Source organism: Pisolithus orientalis, assembly GCF_024613125.1.
Source record: "Pisolithus orientalis strain OTSU chromosome Unknown F5J12scaffold_51, whole genome shotgun sequence".
NCBI classification, from domain to species: Eukaryota; Fungi; Basidiomycota; class Agaricomycetes; order Boletales; family Pisolithaceae; genus Pisolithus; species Pisolithus orientalis.
In genome coordinates, this window is record NW_026260832.1 from 41,212 (window position 1) to 57,518 (window position 16,307).

Consider the following 16,307-nt stretch of genomic DNA (forward strand, 5'->3'; position numbering starts at 1 on the left):
TATGCAAATCTTTCTAGATGGCCTCCCTGACGTTGCGCGCCGTTAAGCACTGGGATCTCCTTAAAAAGTCGGACACCAACTGTGCCCGTGGCTCGGCAATAAAATGAAAAAGTTCAATAATATTCATGTGTAAAACCGGGTAATACCCCATGACTCGTTGCACGGGACAGAAATAAGCCCGTGCCAAAAGTGAGCGCATAGCTCCACCAGGGAGACGACAAAGGAAGGGAAACAAGATTCTAGACGAGAGCTTCCCCACCAACACATCCAAGCAGCGTAGCATCTACACTGCCGCCCGTCCTCTCTTCGAGCCACGCATCTAATTCCTCGAACAGTTTCATCGCAGGATTACCATCTGCCTCTAACTTTTTCGCAGGCCACATTCGCTTTTCATCAATGCCGATGAAATTGACTTTGAGACCTTGAGGCGATGCATTTGCCATTTGCTCAGGCGAACCCGGCGTCGGGTACTTGATCAGCATGGAGACGCCCCAAGTCTCGGTTCCGTAAAACGACGCTTCCTTGATATGGTGCCGAGCAAACTCGTCAGGTGGGTCATTGTCTAACGTCCACTCGAGAACATGTGCATCGAAGGCGATGACTATCCAGGACGTTTCAGTACCACACCCACACACTGGAAACGGGGACCACGGGAAACAAAGCACAAAGCCGTACCTGTCCAGATGATTCCAGGGTGGTCTATTTTGAGTGTCAATCGTCTTGTACCTGCGATGTCATCGACACTGTCGTTTGTGGCGATTACTGTGAACCGTCGTTCCGCCGGTACGGGAATAACGGGGGCAGGATCAAGTGGTAGATCAATTTTGTAGGGGGAAAGGAACTGTTCCGGAAAAAAAAAATTCCGCGGTGTGCGATTATTGCCACGTGAGTGCCAACCTTCGAGATGGCGGCGGCGGAGCTCACCGTTGAGAAGGGATACAGGATATCCCAATCACCATTATGATCGTCCATAATCACCCTTCTCGGAGGGACACCTTCCACACCGAACCTCTCTGCCATCGCATGGACGAGGGTGTCGAACCCTGGCGCACCATCCGCCGTGGCAATATGGAGGTGTTGATCTCCGGTCATCATCTAAACACCGCATCAGTCAGTCGTGGATGTCAAGTTCACAGCACGTCCGGCAACAAAACCAAAAATATGCTAGAAATATTTATTTGATTATTTGGGTTGCCGATTGCAGAAAAGAAGGCCATCACAAGTGCTGAGCGCTGAGCGCTTGAGCCCCCGTTTCCAGGAACACGCAATGCAATGGAGGGTTCATCAAGCCACGACACAGTGCCCACGGCCCCAAAAGGGAAAAGATAGGGGTGTCCACGATTCGCCATCCATGTGACGCGAGACAGGAGGTGGAAAGTCACCGAAATGTGGGAACAAAAATTGCAGGTGCCTGAAGCACGAAGCCCCAGATCGACCATAAAGGTAACAGGCACCACCACTCCGGACGGGTTTAGTGTAGGCGGAAAATAAAATGAATGAAGCTAAAGGCCATACACTCACATTGTCTTTATGGACCACAAACAACCGCCTCTGATGCATTCGATCGAAAGGATCCTGTACGTAAAAGAACGCCATGACCAAACCGAGGCTCACGATGGACAACCATAGCATTTGCCAAAGGAAACGCGGGCCGAAGCGGTGTGCAAGTGCTGGCGTGAAGGAGACAGAAAACGCACCGAGAATGGAGACGATGGAGGCGATGATGAACTCCGCCGGAGCATCTTTGCCGAAGCGGCCCGTCTATGCGTATGTGCGGTGCGTGAAGTGCATACATAGATGCCCAAGAGATGAAATTGTGAGCGACATTACCGGAGCGCCTGACCGCCTACGGGACGTACCAACGGAACGAACACAACCAGCGTCGCAGCCAACAATTGCACTCCCACCGTTAGAGGTATCAACATCGCAATCACGTATGACCACAGCGACAACTCTTGCCCGGCTGTTCCGGCTTGACCCTTTCGCGGATGGTTTGCAATGGGTTTATCCCCGTTGAGAGACGACAGTCGCGTGCGCGGTGCCAAGGCAGTGTCTATGCACAACGCTACAAAGAATCCGAGTGCGCCTAGGAACAAAGCAGCGCTGGATCCGATATTCAGAATTTGACCAAAAGCGGCTAAGAAAGACTGAAAGAGGAGTAGAGCCATAAAGATCGGACGTTCCATGGAAGGTTTCCCAGGTCCACTAAATGGTAGTTGTGCGATCAACATCCCTATCTCCACCATCAGCAAACTTGTCACGCATGGTCGCACGCGGGAGAAAGTAAGGGGCGAAGAACGCACCGGAAATGGCTGCCGGTGCATAAAGAAGTAGAGGATGATATTCCGCTTTGAACCAGCTCAGAGGTTTCTTCAATACGTACTTCATCAGGAAAGCAACAACGTTTGCTGCCAAAACGGCACCCGCGATCGCTGCAAACACCGCTCCAAACCCTGCTCCGATTTTCTGTACCCGTGCAATACGCCACAGGGCAAGCGACGCAATGAATAACGACACGTACATGATCTTCGCAGTCGTAAAAGAGTACATGAAAAACCAATGAAGACTGGACATGAACACGGTACGGGGGCGAGCATCGAAGCCTTCAGCGAGGCTTGGGATGGGGGAGTCACTGGAGGAGAGGTAGCGGAGGAGAGCGAGGGTGTTGTCAGCCATGTGTTGTGCTACGCCGGGCTGGATGTTCTCGACAAGGTCCTGGTAACAAGGATGACGCCTACGATCGACGGCGATGGAAGGTCAAGGTACGTACCCCTCGCATGTGATACATGTAACTGTTCCCGACCACTGCCATCTGAAAATGAATGTGGATGAGTGAGAATGTCGAGGATAGAGAGGGTAGTACACACGTCCAGACCGGTCACATTGAGGTACTGTTCAAACTGTCGGAAGTCGGTGCTAAACAGTGTCATTAGCCGAGAATGATAATGACCACAGGGCCGAAGTAAACGCACTCTGAGAGAAGAATGCCCGAACTGAATATTTCGTTTGCAAATATGGTGCCGTAGGGTCTGAAAGATAGTTAAAGGCGACACGTAGGGAGGGATGAACCTATCAGACAGACCTAGGGACATGGGAATACGCCTCGATCATCTGCTCCGAGGTAGCTTGGAAGAGCAGTGTGGGACCTGTAGTTCCAGCGGCTACCATGGGATCGCACGATAGATTAGGTCGTATGCAATGCCCCTGGTCGGGGATACGTACCCTCAAGATTAACGGCAGCTCTCACGCTGGGTGGCAATAAGAATAAGACGCCGACATAAATGAGTGAGAATGAAAGACGGACGTGGGTGCCGTTTCGTGCTGAGTCGAATACAGGTGGGAGCCATCTTGGAGAGACTCTTCCGCATTATTGAATACTGTCCAAAGGCATCAATGCAAAGCCACATCAACATCCTAAATATACGGGAGCAAACCCACGAAATATGATGGCATAGGTCGGTTCCCACCCTGGGGTTTCTATCAGTGTTCGTGCACATTCGAGCATGACCCCCACGGCGAGCGCATCGTCTGCTGCGCCGGGGCTTGGTAGGGTGCTGTCGAGATGGGCATTGACGAGGACTGCGTCGGATTTCGAGCGCTCAGTACCGTCAGATATCCGGAGGATGATGTTGGACAGATCGACGTAGGTTTTGTACAAACGTGTTGCCATTATGTCGAACCTAGCATAGTCCAAAGCAGACGAACGAGGACGTGAAGGGGTGGGAGCATTCCAAAGTTCCTGAATAAGTGATTCGTTGCCAAGAAAGACGCAGACTCACCGGTGACTCCCGCTACCCTGTTGTCTCCATACATTGCATTCTAATTTTCTACCAGGCTCTTTTTCTATGGCACGACGACAAAGTTCCTCGACTTCCTGGACTTTATGGTACCACCACGTGTCAGCTTGGGCGTGTTGGCGGGTTCCAGGAGTGCGATAGCCGATATCTTCTGAGAGATATTTGGCATAGGAAAGGATTGTTGATTCCGAGGGGTGGGGGAGAGAAGTGGTAGGGTCGTAACTGGGTGTTGGAAGGTCAGTGCTATGGAATTGGAGACGGGAGAGGGGAGACTTGCGGGTGGATGTTTGGAGTTGGTAATACTAGGGAGATGACGGGTGTCAGCGGTTGACAGGCTTGGGGGTCGCCCGGGAGGGAACTCACAAAACTGATGATAGAGGGTATACAGAGGTGCACCGAGGAGGACGGGGGCCAGAACAAATATGGTCCGTGCAGGACCCCAGCGGCTCACACCCATCAGACGGTCAGTGCGTGGTGGTATCGAGCCTAGTAACAGCTGGGCTTCGAGTGTACCTTTCCCTACGATGATATCAACTATCCAAGGGTAAAACCGGTGTCAGAGTCTGATGATGTCCTGCTAGTCCCGCGCCAACTAGTACTAAGTAGTCCCCACTGCTGCACACACACACACGCACACAACGCCAACGTGGCGTCGAATGATCCTCAATCCACCGTAGTATGATATATGATGAGACGCGCTAACAACAACCAGACATCGACGCCCAAAATCATCATCAGACCCCGCGCAGCCCGTGCCAGAACAACGGGCACGCCATCCACACGTCGCTCTCGCACGCCAGCTGCACCCACACCGCCACCGCTGCAGTCAACTGAACATGACGACGACGATATCCTCATGGAGGACGAGTCGGATGTACGCACAAAACTAGAAGAGCCGGAGGACATGTTGGATGAAGAGGAAGGTGAAGCCGAAGCCGACGACGGAGGTGCTGAGGAGGGAAGCACTGTCGGGGACGACCAGGGCGAGGGTGCGCCATCTCTCCCGCGCGGTAGGGGTAGACCGCGTGGTCGTGCCCGAGGTACCACTGCATCGACTCCCACACGTGCACGCGGTCGAGGGAGGGGCAGGGGCAGGGGCAGGGGTCGGGGAAGGAGTACAACAGGTTACGGCGGAGAAGCCGACGGCGACGGCGATGAGGGTGGCGATGAGGACGGTCGTCCGTGGCGCAAGATTGGAGACAGAATATATTACATTGAAGCAGACGAATTCGTCACAGACTCAGACGAGAAAGGCGACCAAAAGATCGACGCAGACGGGAATTTACTCGGTGGTGAGTGGTAGCTTCAGCTTACCCCCCGTTCGTGCAAGTCTCATTCTCATGCGTTTTACAGGCCGACGGTTCAAATGCAGCACCTTCATCCTTCCAGGTCGACATTCTTCACGGAAATACATGCTCGCCATCGACGCTGCTCGTTCTTCAGGATTCAGAGACTCGTTATACTACTTTCGCAAAAACCCTCTTGCTCTCAAGCTACTTGCCACACAACCCGAAAAAGAGTTTCTCATCCAACTTGGGAAACTCGGCGCCCACTTGAAAACGCGAAGCGTGACCCTCGTCACCGCGCGGAGCGCCTACAAGCTCCATGGTGCCAAGATGATCATCGGTACGTCTCTTTCCTTCTTCAAGACCCCCGTTTTACCCGATTTGTGTGCTGTCTTTGATAGATGGCCGATGGGTAACGGACGATTATTATGAGGACCGCGCCCTTCAAGACATCACCTCCAAAGGTCTCACACCCGGTTCACCCGTGGGCGAACTCCCCGACCCCCTTGCCACTTCCCAAAGCGCCCTCCAATCCGCCGGTACCGTACCTAACCAATTCTCCTCCGGGGTTTCGCACGGCGTCTATCGCGCCGGCGGACCCACGACTCTATTCGGGGGCACAGGGCTAGGGCCGTTCAGCGACGGTCCGCATAGTGCGGTCAGGAAGAGTCTGTTGACGAGGGAGGGCTTGACGGTTGAAAATTGGATGTGGGAAGCTGCAAGACGAGCATGTGACACAACGGAAGAGTATGGCAGGATGAGAAGGGAGGCAAGGGTTCCGTATGGAGGCGTGCTGGAGAATGCGCTTTCCAAGGTGAAAGAGAAAGACAAGGAAAGAGAAGGCAATGTTACGAAGACGGAAACGGAAAGCGGTGACTTTCCATTGGGAGTATATGAACCGCACACGGGCATCGTGCATTGTAAGCTCGTTCCCTTTACTTTCTGCCACTTTGCCAACGACACCCCGTTTGCCGCCCAGACCGTGCGGATACCCAACCTACTCGGTGTCGTTGGGAACAGGTCGAAACACACCGCGTGTTGGGAGGGACAAAAGTGGGAAATGGGGCCTGGGGGTTGGCATGGGTGGACACTTGTTTGGAGTCGCCAGAGTCGGGAAAGAGCACGACATGAACGAGTGCAACGCGTGTCGATTGGAGTTCCTCAAGTGCCAATATTGCTTGTAGCGAATTTTGACATGGGCCACATCCGGGCTCAACCCCCGTGAAAAGTAGACATGCGTCTAGACGCAGGTATGTATTTATATATATGGCAAAGTATGCACATCCACTGTAATAGTGCACCACAGTACTCAGATCATACGGTCCTGTGCTTCTGAGTGATTCAACCAACCACCCAGCAATTACTCCACTGTTAGCACGCCGGCTTACCTGAGTCCAGATAATCAGTATATGCGAAGCCTCAAACTGCCACCTCTGGTATATAGTACACACGCTGAGGAAACGAGGCGATTGTTTTGAGAAGCCACCAACGAAGCTGTGGACGGTCAGTCAGTCCTCGGCTCAGCAACGAAATCCCGCCATGGTGGATGCCAGTCCGAAATGGGCACACAAGCTAAGGCCTCTGGAGCCGCAATAGCGTTTCGACCCTCCTGATATTGAATATCTACTGCGATTGCAATTAGCACACGCACCCCACACCTCGTAATAAACACTCACGGGAGCGTTCCATCAAAGGACCTGTGAACCTAAACGTAATGGAACGTTACAGTACCTGATCGCCAGGTCCGGTATGCCCGATCTCCAACGAACACCTGGTCACTGAGTGGCTGAATCGGACTCACTACAACATCAGAGTATCAAGAGGAAGCGCATGGCTTGTAAGAGTTCACCAGATGTTGTTGAGTCTCGGCTCCATTCAGTGTCCTCCAATGTTCCCGTGTCATGATTCTGCGGTGCTTTTTTTTTTTTTTTGCTTTCCACAAAAGCTGCGATCTACACATGTAGTAGGATGCTTGAAGATGGTGCTGCAATTTGAATTTGATTGCCACTAGGCGTAAACAGAACCGATCAAGATCAAGTTCTTTATGTTATGTAATCTATGAGTCAGACGTCTCGGTACGCTCACTGTCAATACTATCGCTTACCACACAATTTGCCTCCCCAATAGTTGGCCGGTTTTTCAAAATGATGACTTCTTTCCTAACAACACACTTTCTGTTGGGTCACATGTCATGAAATATGTATCCTTAGGTACTACGAAGTTGAATGACATCGATTCACTGAGCATTTGTTGAGATAGCAAAAACAGTGTGACAAGCAGAGGAATCACGCCTGTGATGGCCAGACTTGAAACTTTGGGATGACGATGCGTTACATTCTGTGACATTTTGTGACGGCCAACTAGTGGGGAGGCAAACTGTGTGGTAGGCGATAGTATCCTTCAGTATCCTTGGCAGGCTGGCAGCGTAATCTGCACGCGTCCTAATAAACCCCCCGCGCGTCAGCTTCGGCCAAATTGTTACTCCGAGCCCATAGTACTGACAATGCCGCAGGACTTTAGGAAATTCTGTGCGCTCAAGCCTTGAATTTGACCAGAAAGGCTGTAAACGGTGGAACCTGTCTCGGAGGAGCCCCTCAGGGGTCATCTGGCAAGTGAAATGTCTCCGGGATGGATGGTGCTGGCTGTGCAAGCCCAAGACTCGGCACAAAATTGGAATCAGACTTAATAATCTGGTGACTGATGGTAGGAAAACTCGGTCCGAATCACACTTGCAGCCCCCCAGATAGATACCTCAGTCTGCTCATAGAGTTCGGGGGGAAATTCAGCCGATGGCTACTTTGGTATCTATTATCCTGGCGTTTTCCTGTGACTCGGCGTGTAACAGGCAACCCGTTGGTCCTTGTCTGAGCTGATACTAACTTGGTGTATGTATGCCACGTCTGCGGTGTTGTCTCGCTGCCAAGGACCGCTTAGATCATGACATTCGCCATGCGGCCCGTCTCCAACGTCGCGTTGGTGAGATTAAACGGAGACGGCTCACGCTCTGTCATGCACAGGTTGTTAACCGACACAGTACCCATACATAAGGGTCCTGCAGGACAGAGACCGCTCCTCACCAGCCACCCTTTCCCTCGTTGTGAGTATTTGGTTACGATGTATGCTGCCCTGGCGTTCGTCTTGTCGTCCGTCTTACAGGCGTATGCGGCAGCCATCGTTTCGCGCTCAGGCTGCCGGCCATTACTCCAACGATCAAATGTGATTGACCCAGTTGCGCATCTCAGGATCGTCAACAAATACATTGCGCCTGATGGGTTCAACCGATCGTGCGTGAGTTCTTAACGTGTTTCGCCTCTTAAATCGAACGAATTTACAGAACAACGCTGGCTGGTGGAACATTTCCTGGGCCTCTCATCAAGGCCACCAAAGTACGCATTGAATCCATCTCTTACCGTTAGTCCAATATTTACGCGTTACTTCAGGGAGACCGCTTTTCCCTCAATGTAGTGAACGAACTTACGGATCCAACCCAGTTCCTAAGTACCACCGTTGTAAGCATACACGTTCTACCGGTGGAGCTGCCTCTCATGCCTACTGTAAGCATTGGCACGGGTTGTTTCAGAATGGAACAAATTACGCCGACGGAGTGGCATTTGTTACTCAATGCCCCATTGCGCAGAATAATTCCTTCCTTTACCAGTTCGAAGCACGGAATCAGGCCGGCACTTACTGGTATCACTCTCATTACTCAACCCAAACTTGCGATGGGCTCAGGGGGCCCCTTGTAATATATGACCCTGAGGATCCTATGTCTTATCTATATGATGTAGATGATGGTATGCACTGAGAGTCCTGGCCGCTGCTCAATCTGACCTCCGTGCAGAAACTACGGTCATTACTCTCGCAGATTGGTAAGTTGGATCGATCCTTCTTTGTGCCTGCCTATATATAACGGATCATTTCAGGTACCACCTATACCGCGCCGGTACTCAATCACATTATCGGAGTTAATCCCAACTCGACTCTCATTAATGGCTTAGGGCGCTTTGCTGGGGGACCGCAGTCCGACCTTGCCGTCGTCAACATCGAATATGGGAAGCGCTACCGCTTGCGCTTGGTGGGCATGTCCTGCGACACGCACTTCATTTTCTCCATCGATGGACACACATTTACGGTCATAGAGGCGGATGGCGTCTTGACCGAACCGTTACTGGTTGATTCCATTCAAGTCTTCCCAGGTCAGCGTTATTCCGTTGTGTTAAATGCCGACCAATTGGTGGGTAATTACTGGATACGCGCATTGCCCAACCTCGCAAACGCTACATTTAATGACGGTATGAACTCTGCTATTCTGCGATACCAGGGTGCCCCTGTTGCCGACCCTTCGACCAACCATACGGCGAGTGTGATGCCGATGTTGGAAACCAATTTGCATGCCCTCAACCACCCCGGTACCCCTGGGGTTCCCGGCTACGGCAATGCGGATATCAACCTCAAGCTGTTGGTCAACAACACGGGTGGCGCATACTCGATCAATGGTGTCCATTACAAGCCTCCGAGTGTTCCAGTATTGCTACAGATTTTGAGTGGTGCTCAGACTGCCGTGGACTTAATGCCGAACGGCAGTGTAATAACCCTAGAAGCCAACAAAGTAGTCGAGTTGACGATGACTACGATCGGATTCGGCGGTCCCGTAAGTAGTTCTACACTTAAGTTCCTTAAATCACGCACTGATCGGTACTCCTTCAGCATCCAATTCATTTGCACGGGGTTTGTATATCTCTTCTCTCGCGACCAATTATATTGACGAGTACCCTATAGCACACATTCGATGTCATACAAAGCGCCGAGAATACGTCGTTCTTTAACTACTTGAATCCTGTGCGAAGAGACGTCGTGTCGGCTGGTTCCCAGGGTCAGCAGATGGTAATACGATTCGTGACGGACAATGCAGGTCCTTGGTTCTTGCATTGGTGAGACGATTTTCTTCGGTAAAGGACTTATGCTAACCTACAATCCAGCCATATCGACTGGCATCTTGAAGCGTAAGTTGAACTTTTCTCCGGCACTTACGCACACTGCTGACCTCTTTCCGGCAGTGGCTTTGCTGTTGTCATGGCCGAGAACCCTCCTGGTGTAAGTGGCCACGTCGGTAAACTTCCTAGTAAGTCTATACCGTCGCAATTGGGTCGGCACACGGAATGCTCAAACGTTTACCAGGCGCATGGGACAACCTGTGTCCGAAATACAACTCGTTGACACCATCGCAGGTAGGAGGAACTAACTCATACGAGCAGGCGAAGAATATCTCGACGCTTTTGTTCCCGGACTGAGTATATATCCGTACAGTGGCTCAGAGTATTATTATGGTAAATTGGATGGATGGACAGCTTGGAAGTTGTTATACATATTACCTATAAACAGGTACACGAATTATTTATTTAACATAATTTATCGTTGTAGCTGCACGGTGTACATACCAAAGCCCTCCGGGCGCTCCTGGACGCATTTGGAGGGAGCGTGTGGTGTCCATAGATAGTTATGAAGTCTTGCAAACGACAGCACTACAAGGAGGGAGTGTTACTTATCAATGTAAGAGATCTGTTGTCCATCGTGTGTGTGACGGAACGGGAAGCTGTATGGTAGTGGAGTTTTACGAATGAAACCATTGCGGGGAGGGAAAAGACCTGGAAGATAGGGGTGGGACGCATAATGAAGTTATGTCGCAAATTTATTTGGTCCATTGTCACGTGCCCCCATTGTAAGCAGCATGTAATGGACCACTTGCCATTATAATGGTCAGGGTTTGGCTAGATTATAGCAAATATGTGATATTTTATCTAAGATATAGTGCAAATGTGTAAAATATTATGTACAAATACCCATTTTTGGCAATCTTTCAATGACACATGGGTGGCATTGGCATGGCTTATAACGGAAGTGTGAACAGCCACCCTTAACATGTATTATAAGGTTCTTATCACGTGCCCAAGAAATTTGCGACATTGAGCTGCTGACTTGGCCCCCAAGTGTCCAAATAGCGTCGACGGTACCCACGCGACCCTGCATTTCACACCTCTGGATAGCTCTGACATTTGCAAGTTTTCTCTCTATCGAAGTAGCTGGCAGGTGCAAGACATAGCCCGTCCCCCCCCTCTGCACGTGACCGGAGTTAACGGTCCGGTATGATCGTGAACGACAAAGAGTTTACAGACCTGGGCCTTACGGCATCCAGGAATACCAAGGCACGTGACTCAAAAGATCGCTCCTCGTTGAACGATCCGCGTTGCCAGTATTCTTTCCTCCAATACCTCATGGATAAAACACCAATCACCAACTTTGCTCTGCGCCTGAGCTCGACCAAATCCACCGGCCAACAGAGCGAAAAAGGCTTCCAAGACGTCACGGCCCCCTTTCAATTCCTCACGGGTAATAACCAGGCGTCGAAGTCGCAAGGGTTTCACTTGGCCGGTCCCAGTTTTCTGCGCTCGAGTTTTAATCTAGCTGAGAACCCGAAGACACATGAAAACACGCCAACGAAGGAGTTTAATGCTGAAACCAATTACTCCCCATTCCGATTTCCTGGCCTACGTGCCGGCGGGAATCTCACCTCGACAGGTGAGGAGAAACCTACAGTACAAAGCGTGGTACGTATCGTGCTCTCCCTACACAAGACTTTTAAGTTGCCTTGGGATGTGGATACCGCAGTCTTGCGAGCAAGTGGTTCAAGGTGAGTATATGCGCATAAAATGTTTTGAAATCCTTCCGGAAACGCGTAAAAGGCGCTCACAAGCTCGTTCACGGCTTCTCGGCATTTCGGCATTCCACTTCAGGATTCGATCAAGGCCTTGTGAAGCCCAAGGAAGAGTCCGCGGAGACCTTGCCGACAGGGACTTCTGAACCGGAGGAGGACCTGTTCTTGACGATTACGACTAAGTATCGTCAGGCGCAACGGGAGGCAGCGAGGCAGGTTGGTGTATTTCTGCTGAACTTCAGGGGCGAATGTAAGGTCTCGTGTGCAGCGTGAAATTAGCGCAGAATTGGAAGCGCAACTCACCAAGAAGAGCGAAGAAAATGCAGCACTTTCTATATCCGTTGCAACTCAAAAACAAACGCTTCACAAGGTTACGGAAAAGAATGGATTGTTCCCGAATTTCCTATCCCCATCAACTCATAATCACTCCTACAGGTATTCTGAATTGAAGATTGAACTAGAAAACTTGAAGACAATTTCGACATCATCTGCCGCGTTTCTTACTGAAGCAAAGGAGACAATGCGCGGCTTAGTAGACCTGAGGGATGAGGCACAGTTCGGCCTTAGAGGTACGCTCTCGGTTGCAATGTTGTGGCTATATTAGACAGGCATTTCAGGCCTCGAATCCGCATTTGATGACGATGGAAAGCTTATACTGACTTACGAAACGAGAACCACGGTGGAGGAACTTCGCTTAGAACTCTCGAAAAGTAGGCAATGTCGTTTGGATGACCGGAGGATTATTTGGTGACAACACTCCGCGGCAGCCCAGCAAGTTGCTGATCTTCTACGCGACAAGTTGCATAGTATGGCTTCCGAGTTGGCCGAAGCGCGATCTCGGGTTTTGGAGCTGGAAGGTCTGGTAGCAGGTGATATGCGATCCGTCGAGAATATCACTTTACAGCTTCAGGATTCCAGTGCGTTAACAACTAATTTAAAACAATGCAACACTAACACGCATCTCAGCGAAGCACATATCAACATTGGTAGGTTATTTGCATGAACAGAGAAATGAGTCTGTCCGTGCTGCGGCGGAGGTATATGAAATGCTGCAGCAACTTAATCATGCGAGTGCACGGTACGTCGTGATGCGTTGCAGCAGAAGTCATTAATTTTGTGGCGTAAAGCGTGAAAGAAGTAGAATCCGAACTCGCGACGATGACACGGCGGTACATTCTTCCATTCCATTCCTCGCTTCGTCATGCTCATATGCTACACAGGTTTTCCGAGTGTCGAGACACTGCAGAGGAACAGAAAGTCCAACTGCATTTACTTCGGAACACAGTTGCCTTCCAAGAAAGTAATTTAAAGGATTTGGAAGCGAGGTGAATCGAAACTCGAATGTCACTCTTGTGCTTTTCTAAACTCTGTTCCCTAAACAAGAGCAGAGAAGGCTAGCGAAGATTTGCGCCAGGCGTTGGGTCAGTCACGCGAACTGGAAGTCCGATTGGATGCCGCCAAGGACCGTGAGAAGAATCTCCTTGAACAAAACCAGCTCCTTCTATCAGAAAGGGACACCGCCAACCAAACCTTGAGGGCCTTGCAAAATCAGACTGCCGAGGCGCACATGCGCGAACTATCACTGTCTCGTCAGTCGTCGAAGATCACAACCGAGTTGGACATCGTTGTCGCGAAGAACAAAGATTTGGAGCAAGAGGCAAACTTGTATCGCAGAAAGTGAGGCCACCGTCTCCCAGTGTACTATGTACATTCTGAATGACTCCCACGAGACACGTGGAATCTTCAGGCGCTCTTAAGGCATGAGAAATCACTTTCATCTCGTGCTCTTTAAGCTGAGACTAAAGTAGGCACTCCAAAAGCAATTTGATGAGCAATCCGTCGCGCTTGGAAACCTCCAGGTAAACTACTCGAGGTATCAGATATCTGCGAGCGCACTGACGATCAGTAGGAACAACTCCATTCCGCCGAACTGCGCACATCCGTGAGTTTCTATTCCATCCTGTAAGCCCTTCCAAGTAGATGGTCTTTCCAGGAGGTAGCGAGCGACTTCAAAAGCGAAATTGCCTATCTCCGAGAACAGAAAGGGTCGCTAGAAGCTAGGCTTGACACCGCCTTGCGAGAGGGAAATGCCAAATCAGATATGCTAATAGCTTTGCGGACGGAGGCGTCCCGCAAAGAAGGTGCCATTGAAGCCCTGTTACACGAGGAGAAGCAACGAGGAGATGAAGAACGCCGTCAAATCGTGGAGACCGAATCTAAAGTCCAATCACTTCACAGGGAACTCGACCTAAGGAACAAACGGGTACAGGACATGGAAAAGTGCCTGGCAAAACACGCGGATGAAGTGGCAAAACTCACATCACGTGTCGCGGAGTTGGCTGCGACGGAGCAGGCGTTGTCGATTAGGGCAATGACTATTACTCAACGCTACGCGAAGAATGACTTGGTGAATCCCTTCTATTCCTCGGTTTTCCCAGTGGCAACAACAGGAACGCATTTCCTTGTAGAACGATGACGAGAAAGCTCTGGTGACGACGTTGATGCAGAAGGCTCGTACTCTCCATGATCGGGAAATAGTGGAGAAAAGCAACGAGATTAAACGGGTAGGTTCGGAATAATATAACTTTCCTGAACAACACTACCGCTTGTGTGTACTCGTAGCGCGATAATCTCATCAAGCAATGTGAAGCAAGGATCTCGCAGCTGGAGCGAAACCTTGCGCGGCGCATTCACGAGGTCAGCTGAGTTGTTTGGGACTACATTCTTCCCATACATTTATCACTACACAGCCACAAATATACTCTACCTCGGAAGTCATCGCTACTCACACCCTAGTAGCAGATAGTCCACTGACAGATCCTGAAACGAAATCTGCAACAGGCCTAGAAGACCAACCCGAGGGCCAGCTTACACTCCCGAAGGCTAATCCCTTTCGTGATGTTCGCTCGTCCAAAGTGCCTATCCATCCCACAATCCTATCAACTTCTCCAAAACAGCTACCAAAGTGTCTGGGCTTCTCCAATCTGGCAACAGAAAGCAACGATAATTCCGAGTCGCCCCGTGGCAACCACCTTCTCGACACGCCTGTCCATCCTGTCGCCACACCGACTTCATCGAAACAACTAGCAGGTAGTCTGAGCTTTTCCGAACTAACAACCGAAAACGACAATAGCGCCAGATGTGGCGAAGGATGCCTACCAATGAGCAGCAAGCGTGCTACGTTTGCGGAAGGCGGAATTGAAGCATCGACGTCAAGGCCGGCCCGTCGTCGGGTGAGTAATTCCCACTGCAACGACAGTACCAGCGGATTTGAAACCATGTCTTTCGTTCCTAGAGGTGTTCTAAACCAACTGAAGGTGACAAATCGGTGGACAAGGTTGGCGTGTAGTGCATCCAAACAAGGCAGTTCCACTGTTGATTGTTGGGTTTCTCCCTTTAGGTTCCCCAACCGACGGCGAAGAAAAAGGCCACGAAAAGACGATAAAGCAATTCGCTGTTTATTTTTCCAGCCTATCCCTGACACACGTTACCATCTCTGATCAAGTATGCAGAGACTCCACGTGATGAAAACCTAGTGTGCTCATGGCGACGATAACGATGGATTACAATGTACAACTCTACAGGAATTGCCTCTGCTCTCTTGGAACAATTCTAGGGAATGCGACACGTAGGTAGAAGGCGACATGAAGAGGAAGCACGAGTATTGTATTCTTACATAAGCACCGTATGCGAACCATGGAGTATGTCCTCATAATGAAATTCTGGTGAATGGACTTCATACATCGCTAAATTCGTCGGACAGCTTCACCCAGCGCACGATGCTCGATGACAGACTAAGGAAGGCAACCGCTACTTCGACCGATGAAAATTTGAACACCCCATAAGGACGTCAGGCACTGAGGCACCACGAAACATAAACAACTAAACGCGGGTCATATGTACGTCGTGGATGCTCGTCCCGCGTTATAAAGCAATATGTCGACGAGAGTTAGTAAGAGCTGCTGTCCTCTGATACATGTCATTAGAATTACCAGAGAGTCAACATGGACCGCCTTCCACCCCCACCTTACGTAGTTTCCAAGGAAGTGCTTATTTCTACTGATTAGTACCTACATACACTTAAAACGGTCGACTGTAAGGTGTGTATCGACCTGACCATCCAGCGCGGGTGAGGCAGAGTAATAGTGGCCTCACGTCCGAGGATGATAGCAACTGAACCGCCTGCTTTGGCTGGAGAAGCAGAGATAAGCCGACTCGATACGGTAGAAGAGTGTATACCGTGCGCAGCAACTCGCACGGTTGGCTTTCGACCATGGCAACCCGATAATAGATGACGGTTTTGGTTTTTTTGTTCCTCTCTTTCCTTGCAGTAGTATTTCACCCGAACACGCTCATGTGAAGGCATAGGATCGCTAAACCTGACCGAAAGGTAGCAGTACATCTGATTATCTGGATCTAGGGCCAACGTGTCAGATCATGTAAGAAATCATGTATCTCTACCATTTGCATTAGTGTTACAGAACCGCTGAGGATGGGTTTGGTTCTCCCCTG

General features: G+C 50.4%; 4 protein-coding genes across 4 annotated transcripts; 3 read left to right on the forward strand and 1 right to left on the reverse strand.

Annotated features, from left to right (window-relative positions):
- Positions 1-106: 106 nt before the first annotated feature.
- Positions 107-4,386, reverse strand: F5J12DRAFT_860198 (uncharacterized protein). The gene is made up of 16 exons (XM_051746845.1): positions 4,161-4,386; positions 4,075-4,099; positions 3,780-4,019; positions 3,439-3,680; positions 3,305-3,377; positions 3,223-3,248; positions 3,083-3,161; positions 2,973-3,029; positions 2,868-2,916; positions 2,771-2,812; positions 2,304-2,715; positions 1,860-2,233; positions 1,522-1,761; positions 925-1,095; positions 676-841; positions 107-601 (listed from the first exon to the last, which is right to left on the reverse strand). The coding sequence occupies exons 1-16, from the start codon at positions 4,252-4,254 to the stop codon at positions 240-242; spliced, it is 2,652 nt and encodes an 883-aa protein (XP_051595616.1). The 5' UTR covers positions 4,255-4,386; the 3' UTR covers positions 107-239.
- Positions 4,387-4,653: 267 nt separating this feature from the next.
- F5J12DRAFT_727054 (chromatin remodelling complex Rsc7/Swp82 subunit-domain-containing protein) lies at positions 4,654-6,214 on the forward strand (the record flags this gene model as incomplete). The annotated part of the gene is made up of 4 exons (XM_051741773.1): positions 4,654-5,089; positions 5,151-5,423; positions 5,485-6,003; positions 6,063-6,214. 4 exons carry the CDS (start codon positions 4,654-4,656, stop codon positions 6,212-6,214), a joined length of 1,380 nt encoding a protein of 459 aa, XP_051595617.1.
- A 1,983-nt stretch (positions 6,215-8,197) lies between these two features.
- Positions 8,198-10,374, forward strand: F5J12DRAFT_965595 (laccase; the record flags this gene model as incomplete). The annotated part of the gene is made up of 12 exons (XM_051749993.1): positions 8,198-8,367; positions 8,418-8,469; positions 8,524-8,592; positions 8,643-8,877; positions 8,925-8,952; positions 9,007-9,026; positions 9,049-9,734; positions 9,791-9,811; positions 9,863-10,014; positions 10,063-10,086; positions 10,141-10,205; positions 10,262-10,374. The coding sequence occupies 12 exons, from the start codon at positions 8,198-8,200 to the stop codon at positions 10,372-10,374; spliced, it is 1,635 nt and encodes a 544-aa protein (XP_051595618.1).
- Positions 10,375-11,988: 1,614 nt separating this feature from the next.
- On the forward strand, positions 11,989-15,666 carry F5J12DRAFT_860252 (uncharacterized protein). The gene is made up of 17 exons (XM_051746846.1): positions 11,989-12,011; positions 12,064-12,364; positions 12,413-12,505; positions 12,563-12,712; positions 12,762-12,873; positions 12,923-12,964; positions 13,016-13,120; positions 13,179-13,472; positions 13,526-13,553; positions 13,604-13,654; positions 13,705-13,737; positions 13,789-14,202; positions 14,264-14,359; positions 14,418-14,492; positions 14,546-15,028; positions 15,091-15,132; positions 15,196-15,666. The coding sequence occupies exons 2-17, from the start codon at positions 12,316-12,318 to the stop codon at positions 15,238-15,240; spliced, it is 2,112 nt and encodes a 703-aa protein (XP_051595619.1). The 5' UTR covers positions 11,989-12,011; positions 12,064-12,315; the 3' UTR covers positions 15,241-15,666.
- The last annotated feature ends 641 nt before the right edge of the window (positions 15,667-16,307 follow it).